This window comes from Ylistrum balloti, unplaced genomic scaffold (genome assembly GCF_031769215.1).
Source record: "Ylistrum balloti isolate Yb309-2 unplaced genomic scaffold, AGI_CSIRO_Ybal_v1 Utg370752, whole genome shotgun sequence".
Lineage (NCBI taxonomy): Eukaryota > Metazoa > Mollusca > Bivalvia > Pectinida > Pectinidae > Ylistrum > Ylistrum balloti.
Window position 1 is genome coordinate 67,047 of NW_026782442.1, and position 15,808 is coordinate 82,854.

The 15,808-nt window shown below is 34.6% G+C and overlaps 1 protein-coding gene across 1 annotated transcript in view; it reads right to left on the bottom strand.

The window, feature by feature from the left end:
* The window catches only part of LOC132558062 (serine/threonine-protein kinase WNK-like), a 33,834-nt gene that overhangs the window by 8,996 nt on the left and 9,030 nt on the right, over positions 1 to 15,808 (bottom strand). Inside the window, exons 7-13 of the mRNA XM_060222585.1 lie at positions 15,001 to 15,376; positions 14,151 to 14,212; positions 13,079 to 13,144; positions 8,586 to 8,746; positions 7,060 to 7,273; positions 6,145 to 6,333; positions 972 to 2,792 (exon numbers count right to left, since the gene is read on the bottom strand). Of these exons, the coding sequence (XP_060078568.1) occupies positions 972 to 2,792; positions 6,145 to 6,333; positions 7,060 to 7,273; positions 8,586 to 8,746; positions 13,079 to 13,144; positions 14,151 to 14,212; positions 15,001 to 15,376 (2,889 nt within the window). The remainder of the gene's footprint in view (positions 1 to 971; positions 2,793 to 6,144; positions 6,334 to 7,059; positions 7,274 to 8,585; positions 8,747 to 13,078; positions 13,145 to 14,150; positions 14,213 to 15,000; positions 15,377 to 15,808) is intronic.

Genomic DNA, 15,808 nt, shown 5'->3' on the forward strand with positions numbered 1-15,808 from the left:
CCAGAATTACAGCAGGCTTACCATAATACAGAAAAAATACCATGAACTGAACTGTACCATTTGATCTGTGATATATAATCCAATGGATTACTAATGCACCACTACCACCAAGTCAGAGTTCACTTATCGAAATTTGTGCTTTGTAGTGATAATTCATGCAAAAACTAGTTGAAACCTACCAAAGACCTCTATATAGATAAACTTAAGGGAAATACATTTGAAATTTTATTAACCTAACATATCTTATTCTTTACACCACACACTATTCAATCCCTACATGTTTACATCAAATGTGTTCAAACAACGCAAATGACTATTCAAGTGGTCATCAGCTGCAAAGTTGGAAACCAATTGATATCATAGCACTTTTTCTACTGAGATTGAAGAAGAGAAATGTAGAACTATAATATCAATTGCAAGTGAAATGATGATCTATGATGAAACCTTTATCATGATTAAACAGAACACAAAAAAGGTATTGGTTATAAAAACATGTTAGTTCATGATTAGTGTATGTTCTGTTCCAGGACTACCACTAATATCCTCTGGATTATACTGGGTTGCTTTTTTTAAAATTAAGTTTCATGTACCTTGAATTCGCTCGACGATAAACTTGGCAACACATTGAGTAATGCTGGTGATGTTTGAATACCACTATCTACACTCCTTAATTTGGGACCCATCCCTTGATAAGAAATATCCTCTGAAAAGGAACCATCCGATTCCAACTCCTGTTCAAGTTTGGCATCTTTGACCTCCTTGTGCTCGTGGTGACCAATAGTAGGATTACTGGCATTGCCACACTCAGGGCAGTGAGTATACGACAGATCAAAGCTACCAGTTGATTTGATCCGACGTCGTAAAGGATAATGCTGTTTTGAATATTTTTTATCGTTAGCACATGCAGGAAAAGTAGAAACCATATTGCTATCACCAACAAAAAAGTTCATGCATTTTTTCTGATTACTTACTAGATCAGAGATAATAAGTTGACTAGAATCAGAGGGATCTTTAATACTAGAAGCCCCACCACCATCAGCCAGAGAATCAACCACCACCTCATTCATAGACTGTGATGGTCCTTCTTCTGTCTTCTTTTCCTCTGAAACTTTAGTTACAAGAAAACGACTTTTCCTCTGACTTTTTGGAGTTTCTTCTGAAGTTGACCTCATTGTTATATCATCATTTGCAACATTGTTCAATATATTTTCTAATGTTGCTTTAACATCTACATCATCATTTTGTTCACATTTCGTTGTGTCTGCAACATCAGAAGAATCAGGAACATCCTGATTAGCGAATGTGTCCTCATTCACTTTACTAACACTAAATCTTGATTGTTTAACAGCTTCAGCTTGCTTAGATACTATTCCTAAATCACCGTCCTCCCTAAAATCACCTGCACTACCATCATCAGACAGCTGATCAATTTGCGAATGAGAGGCATCCGTTACAATGTCCAATCCCAATTTCTGGCCATCCTGCCCATTAGCACCAAGCGAATCCTTCTCTTTAGTTCTGCCATGTATTTTTTTCAATCCCTCCTCCAGACTCTTAATGCTGTACTCAGCTTTTTTTGGCATGGGAGAAGGGAGATCTGCCCCATCTACCTGGTCTAGTCGTTTTCTACTTTGCGAGGGTGAAGTTGGCTTAGAATCACCCATTGGTGCACCACTTTCACCAGTAGATGGAGGCAGCGGCTGCTGCTGACCTGGCGCTTGTTGAGCTGGTGCTGTCTGCATCTGAGGATAAAAGCCCATCTGTCCTGGTGGCATGAAAACTGGAGGCATGAACATCTGTGGTCCAAATTGATTTATGGACTGGGCATTAGGTTGTTGCACTTGCTGATTCTGTTGCTGTTGTTGCATTTGCCTCCAGGCGATCTGCTGCAAAACCTGCTGATTATAGAATTGCATCTGCAACATGTATGGATCAGCTGAATACAGTGGTGGAGGTGGCATCATCATTCCAGGGTACTGTGCAAACATCTGTTGCTGTTGTGGCATATTACCAATACTGGAGTCTAAATTTTGCCCCTGGGTCATATACTGTGGTACTGCTTGAGAAACACCTTGAGGAGTTTGGCTTTGCCCTTGAAATTGTTGCTGAAAACCAGGCAGACCTGAAGTATCTGAAGACTGCTGAGGTTGTGATTGCACTGTTGCCCCAGACACACTCTGTGGAATTTGTTGTTGAGTTTGTGCTTGTGAGGTTTGAACAGATTTAGGCTGTTGTTGATCTGACTGAGGCAGTTTTCCCTGGTTTTGGACATCTACCATACTACCATGAGTGTCAGCAACAGGTGTTGGTGCAGTTCCACTTCCCGTTGTTTGAGTTGGGAATGGAGTACCTTCAGGTAATTGAAGAGAACCTACACCTTGACCTGGGACAGATTTCTGTGTAAGTTGATTAAGTTTTTCATTCAGATCACTGATGTCCACAGGAACTTTTGATGACCCCTTTAATGATTTTTCGGAATCGGAAAGTGCTGAGCCATCACCATCTACAGGATAATGGTTAACTGTTGTAGTGCTGGAAGATGGCAAAGATTTCTGTGTATTTTCAGGAGACACATAATTGTCCCATTCCCCTCCATCATCCTCAGAAATTTTGGAATCTAGCACAGTCTTTTCTGGTACTCTGCTTACAATGAAGCTTCTGTTTTTACTTTCAACCACACGCGATTCCTCTGTTTCAGTTGCCTCATCATGTTTCCTCTCAGTTATGACATGAACTCCAACCTCAGTTCGACCATCATCTGATGTTTGCTCTAGTTCACAATCAAAGAGTTTCTGAAAAGAAAATTGAAATTGATTTTATTGCTGTATCTAAGTAATCTGGTATATAAATAGAAAACTTCTGAAAGCAAAGACTATTCCAGTAATAAAATATCAGAATATCGTTTTAAATTCATATTCAAATTTTCATAAAATCATCATTTCATTTCTAAATCAGGACAATGCTTTGTAAAAATCTATGTGATTTATCAACCTGCTTTAGAATAGCAATGCACTAAAGGAACCTATTAAATGTTAATGAAATGATTTCAAGATATCTATTTTGAATTATTGAAACAAAAATACTCAGCAATATTATTGTCATAGAAGTGAAAAAATCAAGAGTACAAGTTACCATTAATATATGCTAGTTCTGTGTACCCTCAAATAGTTCCATAGTAAACTTATGTCCTCCTTGATTTTACTCTATATTAAATTCAAATTTTGCAACTGCTCCTGGTAGCTTTTCTGAGCAAATGGCTTGTATAACATTTTTATAGCAGAGTATTTTTTTTATTATATCAACACATTGCCATTTATTTGTTACAAACTACAGTATGAAAGGAGTAGACATTATCATTGTTTATCAAATATTTCGTTGAATTGACATAAACTATAACTGTTTATCTGCTCACCATGTCAAATGTGCAAGTTATCACTAACTCAGTCTATCCTTGTGTATACAAGTTATACGTTTTCTGGATTTATTGTGAATATAAACTTCTGTATATTGATACGTCTTTATCACTTTTGGTTTTTAAAATCATAAATACATTATAACCAAAATAGATCTTACTGAAACTTCAGATTCACACAGGGAAAGAGTTATCCAACTTTTCAATTTCAATAATATGTCAGGAAGGAGCAAACAGACACATGGAAAAACAATTTAAGTGAAATGAAGGGAAAAGATGAATTAAAAGTGTAACAAGCAAATTTATGGAATTTACATCCTTCATTTTCAATTACTAATTCGTAACTTCGTAAGGCAACTGAAGTCAAGCTAAATGATGATAAAATGATCTGTAAACCTATTTTCCTTGAAATCCATTGAAATTCAGCAAAGGTAGCATGGAAACAAATTGGCTAAGTAAGTTCCAAATGAAGGGATAAATATCAATGGAAGACGTTGATAGTTCAATTCTGGCCAGTAGGATATCAAGATAAACCTGCAACCAAATCTGATAAAAATCCATTCACGTTTACCAAAATCATCAACAGAAACGAACTGGCCAACAAGAAGTGAAGTACCTCATTTAATATGCTTCAATGTCAACAAAGTCAGAAGTTAAACACCAGCTGTAAGATAGTAAGGAACACCTTCAAACCCGATTTGATTGAAATCCATTCACATTTGCGAAGTCATCACACCAAAACAAATTGGCCAATCAGAAATGGAGTATCTTGAACTCGCTTATTATGATATTTCATTTTCAAGTTAAAAACATCATAACTAACATAGCAAGCTCTTAAGGTTGCGAGAACTGGAACTGAAACTACGATAATAGTCAAACCTATTCCTGTACAAAAAAATAAAATTTGGGCTAGATCAGCTAAAAATTTGGTAACCAGTGTACACTTATCAACATCTTTCTTGTTCTAAAATTATGTTGTCAGCACTGACTTTGTCTGGCACAAACAAAAACAAAATAGTGTAGAAAATACAAGTATACATTTGGGTGACAATAATAATACATGATTTGGCAGGATGGACATTGGTATTGTGTATTAAGTATCTCATAATTGAATAATGTATAAATTCAATTGTTAGATCTTTAAATTGATAACTGGACATATATTACCATCTGCTATTGAATATTGGTTGTTGAGCACACAATGAAACAAATAATGGAATACATCATCAATCTCTCTATATCAAATATTGTATATTGAGATTCAGCTAGGTCTCCAGTTGATGTCAAAATCTATACTAGTATATATGTAATGTGATGTCCATTCACAGTCTTCAAAAGATGCCTTTAAAATTTCTTCACAATGAAATCCAATAAAAATGAAATAATGAAAAGAACTGCACAGCACTAAAATATCTCAATGAATTCCATATTCTATCTCCACATGGTAAACTAGACCACCAACCACTTTGAATGGGTAGCTTAGCATCGCATATTCTAAATTTACAATGTGCTTCGGCTAGTTTCGAATGGTGTTCCAGTGAAGTAATTTTCTAATCCAATGTTCTACGACTGAATCACATCAGAAATAGAAATGACCTCCAATCAAACATAAATTTTCCTGTATGTTTATGAAATATGATTCTCTTTAGCCTATCTATGCAATACAGGCTATTTCAAGTACCTCTGGTGATTGTGCTTATAACTAACAAATGTCAATACTGAGCAGAACAAAGTTCTTAACCAATTTTCATGTTTTATTTTATTATAATAAATGGATTTTTGTAGCTTATTTGAGGAATATTCAGTACAATGGAAAAATATCATCTCGGGTTATCACAATATCCAAAATCATAAAAAGTGGGTTCTACTTTAGAATACATTATTCATTATGCATTCATGTCAACGAACACAATTAGTAGTCAAACTCAGGCTGAAGGATATCAAAATACTTGCAAACCAAATTTGATCCATCTATTCACATTAAGCGAAGGTATTACACAGAAACTAAAGTGGAATGGCGAAACAGACAGATGGACAGTCCCAAATTAATACACCCCCTCCCAGCAGTATCATGAAGTGAGAAACTTGAAACAACAAAAAACATAAAAGTCACAGGAGTTTCAAATCAACCCTTTTAAATATCTTTTTTATTACAGGAAACATTTATCATCCTAATGATAACACAATACTTGATGAAATATGAGGTGAGAGTTGAAATTCAGCTTGATGCAAAAAATAAAGAACATAAGCCTAAGTGAAATAACCCACGTATACTGTATGGTTTATCTAAACAAAAGGCATCAGCGTGTAAATCTTGAAGCTTACATGCAACATAAGAAATACTCTAATGATATAGTAACCTAATAAGGTAACACACCTTCAAGTATCTTCGCTTCCATAATCCTCTCATTTTGTTTTTCCAAACCTTCAGCAATAATAGGCAAAGAAATCAAATTATCACCCTTGTTTTTTAATGGAAATTATGGAAAATTAAAGAACTCTATAACACCAACCTCTTGCATTTCTATCAATGATTGGGAAAGAACTATTTCTTACAATACCTGGAACTTGCTTTTTAAAAATCTATATACACATAAAAAATTCCACAAACAAAATGAGATCAAACATTATAAACATAACTGCCTAATATATTTCAATATTCTAGAAGAACTGTATTGTATACACTGTGAAGAGTTCTAAGTGTGCATGTACAATCCTTATGGTAGACATACCTTTGCAGCATCTGAATCAGTAGGTGGCCTTGCCTTTCTGATAGAGCTTGGACTAGATGATGGGGTGCTCACATAACTTAGACAGACATGCACAGCCTTAACTGGATCCTCTGTCACCATTTTGATTACTTCTTGTAGAAGTTTGATTATCATAATGGACTGGACCTCTGGAAGTATATCTTCTTGTACCTGTAAAGATTTCTTTCCTCTCAATTAAAATTGTTATTTTAACAGCTGCTCCATCAACTTATTCCATATTAAAAATGTCAATAACTCATTATCTGCTTCACAGAAGAAACACTCTATTATCATGACCCAAATCAGTTTTGTGATAATCTATAACAAAATCAGGTAATTTCAATAAATGCACAAGGTCAGGGTATTTTTCCATCATACAAGCTTCTACAAGAAGACACAAGATCTTGCACACATCATGGTTTAGTCTTATTTTTTCCAAGATAAAACATAATAACCAGTATATTATAACAACCAAGAAAGCTATTAGGGTTACGAGAACTGGAAGTAAGACAACAATAATAGTCATACTTATAATTTTTCTTAAAAAGAGGCAGAGACATAATGCAGTGTAATATTAATAAATGGTTAACCACATTTTGTAACAACTGAATTCAACACAAATCATTTCCTTCATAAATCATCATTTATGTGTATTTCATCATTGTAAGTACAGTCATATCAGACACAAGATAATTTCTACTTTAACTTTTAATTCCATTTCAAAGATGTGCATATCCCCTGCAAACTATGCACCTGTACAGGCTTTCAATTATGCATACTTCATTTGAATACTGTCCACACATCATGCAGACTTTTTTTTGCAAATTGTGCAACAAATGATTGATCCCAAAACTTCATATTTCGAAACATTAGACAAATTGATACTACAGAACTTACCAAACTTTCAGCAATTTCGTTTGGCTTGTCATTTTCTAATGCAAATTTGAAAGTGACTGTGTTTCTGTTTGACAAATCCAAACGGCATTCCACTTCTTCATCATCTGCTTCGTAACTTAGAATTGTAAGTCTTGGGGCTCTTTCTAATGTCTTTCGTCTTTTTGGACGTGTTCTCCTTTTCCTATCATCCCCTTTACCAGTCATTTCACTTTCACTGCAATGAATAAAAAATTTGAATAATGTTAGAATTAGAATGGGTAAAATACACCGATGGATTAGGAATGCACCATTCCTCTATTCTATTTTTCTGTGTAGGTGACGGAATTTGGGAACTGTGTATGAAACTGAGCAGTACATACCAATTACAGCACCTTGACAGTGAGATGACTTCAAGACCATTTAAATAAAGTTCAATGCATTAGGAAGGAAACTTACTGTATTTTCCAGGTTATAAGTTGCACCATTACATTGGCCAAAGAGCAATTTTTTTTTCTGATTTTTTTTTCATTTGATTCACATATAAGCCACATCAGAATTCAAGCAGCATCCTTTACTTATGATATGGTTATCACTATGTTGACTCAAGTTTATATATATATATATATATATATATAACAGGAAACAGGAGGCATTTTATGAAAATCAATAATTAAACATTTTAAAAAAATAAAAATTAATTATACACAAATAGTTCTTTTATGCATTTCTTTTTACTTATTCTTGTCATTTAAAATACATTAATTTCAAACTTGTTCCCAGCATTCACAGATTGTCTTCATACAGACAAAGGGCCTTATGTTATGTACGTAAGTATGTTTTATTCAACATTCTCGCCACCTGTGTCTTTACATTTAACCCCTTTAACCATGAAACTGGGTCAAGGCTATTCATTTTAATAAACTTTGTAGCTCTTCATCCCAACAGGCTACAGACAAAATTTCTGCAACTTTAGGTTTTTGATTCTTGAAAAGAAGCTTTTGGAAGATTATCACATTCGACACCTGTGACCAAAAAGTAGGCCCCAATGTCATTTGTTTGAATAAACTTTTTAGCCCTCCATCCATGCATGATAAAGGTATTTCAATTAATAAATGTTTGAAGATTTTTTACACATCAGACCTCTGTGATCTTGAAAGCAGGTTAAGAAACTCAGATGACACATGGGCAGGATAAAACCAATGGATATTTTGTTGAAGGCAATGAAAAAATGGTAATCAGTAGATTTTATTTGGTACTACAATCACCCAGTAAACCTTCAAATTCATACTATGTCAAACAACAATTTTTCAACAGCTTCCTTAATTTGGCCACATAATTCAGAAACCTGATGCTTAAGGGCTATTCCTGCATACATCTATCTTTTCCGAGGATTTCAGATTTTGATTAGGGATACCTTCCTGGAATTAAATTGATCATTTGCTTTGCAGTTTCAGGAAAAATTTATATTGGAGTCCAGAGGTTAAATAGATATTTTTTGCTAAACATGTGCTACCAACAGTGCTAATGAACTCAGCTATGACATATACCTCTCCCGGTGTTCATCATTCAGGTTTCCTGAAGACAGACTGCTTGTGATTGTGGAAGAGGGAGTGGCAGATGCACCACTTGGCTGAACAGGCTTGGATGTTCCCGTCTGTTGCTGATGTTGCTGTGCTGCAGATATGTTCAGCTGTTCCAGATTTGCAGCCTGATTAAATGAAAATAATGATTTCATTCGAGAAATTAATACAATATTGGTTGAAAGAGAAAAGATTGAAATGTTATTAGTTAATCAATGCATCTATTAATTTCCCCTAAACAGATATCCCAGAGAGTTCTTGACAATCGCTATTGATTGATCTTTATTCTTTAAAAAGTTGGATCTTTTCCCTTCATTTTTCTTCAGTCCTCTGTTTTTACTCTTAACTATAAGAAATTTGCAGTTTCTTTTAAGCAAAATCTAAGATGGTTTGTCAGCCATTTTTGTTTTTCTTATCAGATCAAATATCAAATAGGCACAACTGGGGACAACCTGAAACCTACATATGAAATCTGAGAATGATCCGACAAGGACCTATTAAGGAATAGGGATAACAGCAATAGTTTTTGGATTGTCAGACGTAGGGCATTTAAATAGTACACCATCAGAAGATTGGCTAAAAAAGGAAAGACAAGATATGTTGGATATGTCTCTGACAGGAAGCTATTCAGGAAAACTAAGCAGAAGTGAAGGCTTGGATATTCAATTGAAAGCATTTTTGCAGTTGTTCAAATCTCAAGTTGTTAAAAAACAAACTTTGTAAAGAATTTTGAAGTCCTGTAACTCTGGCAAATATTAACCAATTTTAAGACCTATATCACACCTGTCTCAGACCTATATATAAAACAATATACAGAATTTGGTCCAAATCTCCAGACAACAAAAGTATCAGTGAAACTGGTGAATGCTCCCAAAAACAACTTTATGGAAACAAAATTCTAACAAAGGGAAATAATTCTGTAATTAAGGAGTTCAGGGCCCTTAATTTGGTAAACTGCCCACTTTCTTTGTATGACCAATGTATGGACAAAGTTTTAATTATCCTAGTATAAATGTAAATGTAAAAGCTATGCCCCAAACACAAAATTTTAATAAAGTAACTCTGGAATAGAGGGATCCCAGGCCCTGAATTTGATACACTGCACATAATCTTAGTACAGGGGTCGAAATAACTGCAAGCCCGTCTGCCCGGGGCCATCTATTGTAATGAAGGGCCAACAAGTTATGCAAAGCGCCGGTACGACGGGCTTGTTACTTTTTAAAGCTCAAAATTTGTCCTCTATTCTGCTAGTAATACCCAAATGAGTCAAATCGATAAATCTGAACGACAGTGACGTCGTGTTCGATGAAGGCATATTGCCGACTCTCGTTTCTAACGACATTTTTCATCGGCTTAGCTGGTACTGACAGTCTTAATCACTGCTACGTTTTGTTCCGTGTATAGAGTATATCAGAACTTACAAGTACTATAAAGACATGGAGCACAACAATGGCAATCTACTGATAGCATGATGGAACGTTTCCTCAGTGGGTTCAAGCCCACGCCCGCTAAGAAGCCTAAAACCTCAGAAGAAAAGTTAACACAACAACGAAAATACGAAAGAGAAAATCGTACTCGGACTTATCTTCCGAAATGGGGAAACGAATTTCAGTGGCTAAATTACGAAGAAAATCCAGGGCCACTGCAATGACAGAAGGGCCAGTAAATCTTCTGAAGTTCGGGCCACCTTTAGTAATTTTCTGATTTCTACCCCTGTTAGTATGACCAATGTATACAGCAAGTTTCATGAACTTTGTTTAACTGTGAGTGAAGTTATATTCTGGATACGAAATGACAGATAATTTGGCTACTACATAAAAAGATATTTGATGAAAACAAAGAAATTGTTTACATCAGGGATTTCAAATGCCCGCAGCTTTGGCTTTGACCAATATCAAACTCATTGAGATCTCAATGATATAAAGCAATATATAAAATTTTGTTGAAATCTGATGTAAAAATCTCAAGTTATCCAATAGAAGCCTTAAACTGATAAGAGGGTCTAACAGTCAGGGTCAAGGTCATCAATTGTGGTATCAATTAATGCTATATATTTGTTTATTTAGCCGGCTAATATTTTGCAGTTGTTCCAGCTTGAGCTAGTTCATGGGGATTAAGTTTTGTGCATGTGTTTATGTTGGTATACATGGATACAGACATCTATTAGAAATATCCTTATATTTTTAATTCTCTTTTGAATGCTTGCTGGGTATTTAGATTTCCTGACATATTAATGACCATAAATACAGCAAAATTAATTCCTCTGCATATATTACCAACTATCCAGCAGGTCTTGTCCTCAGAAATATACATGCCAAATAAGAAAGTCTTTTCTTGAGTTGCCATTGAAAAGATGCAAGTCCAACTTGTCTTCAAACCTACATACAGACAAACCGAAAACTATATATGCTCTCCAACACCCCCCTCCCCCCATCTTTGATCTCTGGACCATGAAGAGAAATCTGTGATCATTTAAGACCAAGATGAAAATAACACACAGAAACAACACAAAAATAGAGTAACAAAACATCAGACAACAAAGCAAAATGAGAAAATATCACACAAAACAAAAATAAAACATGATTACAAGGCAACTAAAATAAAAGGGTTGTAGGTTAGTATACTACTTAATTAACAGTTAGTGCCATCACACCTTCAATTGAATTCGACTTGAAGACCCTGCAGCATTATTTTGTTGTGCTCCTAAGGGTTTCATGGGAGACATTGCTTCTACAGCACCCGGGGACAACGTTGAATGACCAGGAACCTGTAGATGTTTGAATGAGGAATAGGATCAGACCCTTCTGACAAAGGGACAACTACATGGAATGAAATACAATTGCCAGTGACTTGGTCTTAACATAATACTACTAGGTGAATTAAGGTGCAGCCACTGAAATTAAAAACAAAAAGTCGAAAATCAAATTTTACTAGGCTCATATATTAGAAGTTAATAAGTGTTTACATGCAAAACTTTTTAAAAATAGTTATATAAGTATGACTGTAGCCTGTTATCAAGTATATGTTTGCAAGTTCACATAATCACTAAACACTTTTATGAAGAATATGAACCTACATTTAGATTCCCAATCAACAAACAATAAAATCAAATTGCTTGTTTAAGGTAACATTATGTGTGTGTATTTTTTTCTTCAGCAGTGTGAGCAGACTAAAGAGTGGTTTCATTTTTTCTGAATTGATCTTTCTTTGATTCTCACTCTTTTTTTCTCTTATATGCTACCAGAGATTACCTTTTTCAACATGACATTACGGTTTGGGCTACATCATTATCATGTTCATATTCTTAATAAAAATCAATCTGATGCAAATGCTCTTGAAATTCTACTAATATTGTATTACACCATGAAAGGTGAAGATATATTTGTTTCATTCCCAACTTTATCATTTTGGAAAATTTAGTTCAAATACTGGGAAAAAGGATTTGTTTTAAACTTAAATGAATTATGGTATTCTTTCCAAAGTAACAACAAAAAGATGGCATTGCAGATACAAATTGCCATACTCTAGAAACTAATCAACAATATTACATCAAGGTAACACAAAGCGTGACATTATCCCCCACATTCTGCTGTTTAGAAGATATATATATATATATGTTAATTTGATACACTGCACAAAATAACAAATGTTAATGCCATTCAACTACTGTTATCTATATTTTGATGAAGATAATTACAACATTCTGATGACGTTTTTGAAGACATGTTTGGCATCATTTGCGAATTAAATGACTGCATTATAAACAATTAATTATGGGATACACATGAGGATTACTCATGAAATTTAACAAATTTTACAACATTAACATGGACTTTGGTATAAGGATGTAATACAATCATATTAACGATACATCTTTTGATTTGCTTATTCCTTTTGAGTATTTTAGTGTCTGGAGATGCTTCACGATTACAAATGCTATTTGTACACATACAAAGGTGTGCCAGACTGAACTGTTTAATCTCACTAGAAAAAACTTGAATAATTTTTTCATGTATGAAACTAAACCATCATATGTTTCACATATTTTAATTATATTACATTAAGTACATATCTTTTCATGTCTCTAACTATATATGGTTTTTAAAGAATAGTTCCAAGACGCTGCCTCTGAGTGTGATATAACACATGTATGCCGGAGATCAAGGAAAATTGAATTTTCTTTTATCTCCAATAATTTTTCAAATATCAACATGAAACCTGGTACGAAGGTGTATTATAATCATATGTAAAATGTTGCTAATCATATTAACTTTAAACCAGAGGATAACTGGTAATGTGTGGAGGGTTACAAAAATTACTTGTACATGTACACTATATCCCATTGTAAACTTGTTGCCTGGGGATAATTACTGGAAATTATTCAGTGTTAGAATTTCAAGAGCATGCCAGTAGTAGGATTAAATAGTGTTCATCTGACTTTCACTTGAATCAAGCAATACCTGTATATTCTGGACATCTTGAATAGATTGTTCTCCTTCTGTCTTTTCTTGTAAAGGTTTGACAGCCTGTAATATAAAAATGAAATTAATTAAACAGAGCTATGTTTAAAACTCTCAACATCATGTTGCTCATTCCAGATAGAAGATCTTTCATACCAAAGCTTGTGTTTACAATGTATATTTGACTCTCGGCCAAATGTTTGGCAATAGCTGGTCAGAAAAAATAACAATCAGAGCACAATAAATGGAATAAGATTTTCAAGTGATATCAATCCAAATTTGCTCTCTTCCCCCTACTTGGCACCACCCATCTTGCCCTCATTTATACAAAATTTACCCTTTTCACCAAAGCAGCTTCTGACAATTACGGTTAGAATCCAGACATTTCTACAGACAAATAATCTGATAGAATTTGCTCCATATCCCATATTCTTCACCCTCTTCAATACAATTTTGGGAAAAAAATGCAATCATCCTATGGGAGGAACAGGATTGTGAAGAATTTGGTCTCTTCACTTTTGATTGAATTTGATCAAAATCCACTTAGTCATTCATGACTAGTAGTAATTTGTTAAAATAGTTAACATACAGACTAACGACAGCCACTGCAATATGCCATAAGCTCACTTGGCCCTTCAGACTGAAAACACTTGAGTCTGCACCATCTCAGGATTATTTCAGGCAAAATTCATCATATACCACTGGTGAAAGTTGAGATGAAGTTTACAACTGGTGCTCATCAAGAAAACCTTCATTTCCCAATCATATAAAATTGGTTCTCATAGCTGAAAAGGGAACTTTCCACAAACCAAAAAATAACGAGAAACCAAAGACATTGTTTGGTTCATTAATTCTTTCCATTCTCAATTAAAATTTTGGGGTTGCTACCAGAAGTGACATTCAGGTTGGTCCTTCGTGCACATGAGCACATAGCTGAAGTCAAACAAATGAATTTAAAACTTGGGGTACATCACACCTAACTACTTATCACAAAGTCTCGAGTTACAACACGCTCCAGACTTACATATACATTAAGAGTATCCTTGCAAACATGAGAAATATCCAGTATTACCTGCTGTGATACTTGAGAATGGTGAGCTGAAGGTTTCGTCTCGCCCTCAGGACTTGCTGTAGCTGTTTAAAAAAAAAAAGTAATTATCATGAATAATTAAAACCAATGAAATTTGTTTTAAAATTGAGATTTTTCTCTAAAATCTTAATATCAACTTTACTTTTTTCATGAAAGTGATGCAGATATAATTTTTTTCATTTGATGTTTTAATCTTTTTGAAAATACACCCCTCAAATCAGATACTGTTGAAATTATTTTTAAAAGACTGAATAAAATTAACAACATTCCAAAGGCAAAATGGGATGAGATTAATAGATCTGCAAGAAAACAACATGTGCATCAAGGATGTTATGGAGTGAAATAAATTACTGTAATGTACAAAAAATTAAGCTCCCTTCCCACTTTTGCGTTTCTTCCAGAACATGTGGTTGCTCACAATAAAGCACACATCCCTTGATTATTTTGTGTTCAGAGGATTAGAAAAGGTTTGTTGATTCCTTACCATCTCATACACAAGAAACTTCACTACTAATACGCTTCACACTGTACAATGAAACATCACACTTTAATCTGGATGTGTTATAGGAACTTCTTTTCTATTGACAACCTCTAGCAAATGATGCAAAACTTAAAACATTATTTCTGTTTTACTGCAGTCATCATCAAATATTGATATATTCCTTTTATAAGTCATTAGTAATGATGTATATATAGTCAAAGTAAGGTAGGACAATTATCCAAGATGATCAATATCTTTTTTTCCACTTATTCTATAGTAAAATACAGTACAATATTCATTTTGTCAGAGGGTGAGATGATAATTAAAGTTGAAAATGGAACCTCTGCTTACCTAAAGCCTCTTCACTTGAAGTGTAGGTTTGCTGAGTGAGTGACTGGTGCTGAGACAAGGACTGAGAGACAGTTGACTGAGACTGGACAACCTGGCTTTGGGACACAGTGGCTTGCTGTGAATGTGGCTGTTGCTGTAGTTGTGTTTGTGATGGCGCCTGGCTATCTACTGACATTGACACATCTGTAGTGCTTGTACTATGGGAAATCTGCTGTTGGGAGGAATGAAGTTGCAACTGTGACCCTCCATGTTGCTCACTTTTGCTATGAGCCTCTGCAGCTTTGCGGCCTATGTCTCTCCTTACCATACTTATCCTATCGCGAATCTGCTTGCTTACAATCTTAACATCTTCTTCCTGAAGAAATCCTGACTTGACCTGCAAAATACAACAACCAAATAAGACTCCTGGTCTTTTCATGATTTACATCGTTCCTTAACAATTGGCCCATTCAATTGGAAACATAATTAGGGAAGTTTTTCTTGTCCCAAAATAATTATTTTCCTTTCTATTTAAAAATTTCCACAATTTTTTAACATTTCCATTCACATTTGAATATTTCTCACAGATTTGGGGATACTATTAAATTATTATAAAAGACAGTGGGGAGCTTAAAACCATACCATGTGCCTCTTTGTGTGGAGGCCACACCCCAAGGCTACCAAAGCAAGAAACCAAAATGGGGTTCAAACAATGGGAAAGAAGGGGTCAGACAGGCGTTAATTCCAGAAACACAGATATCCTGGTGATGGACTAATTAGCTATGAAAGATATCGAACAATTCCACAGTTGACTGCTTGTATTAAATTA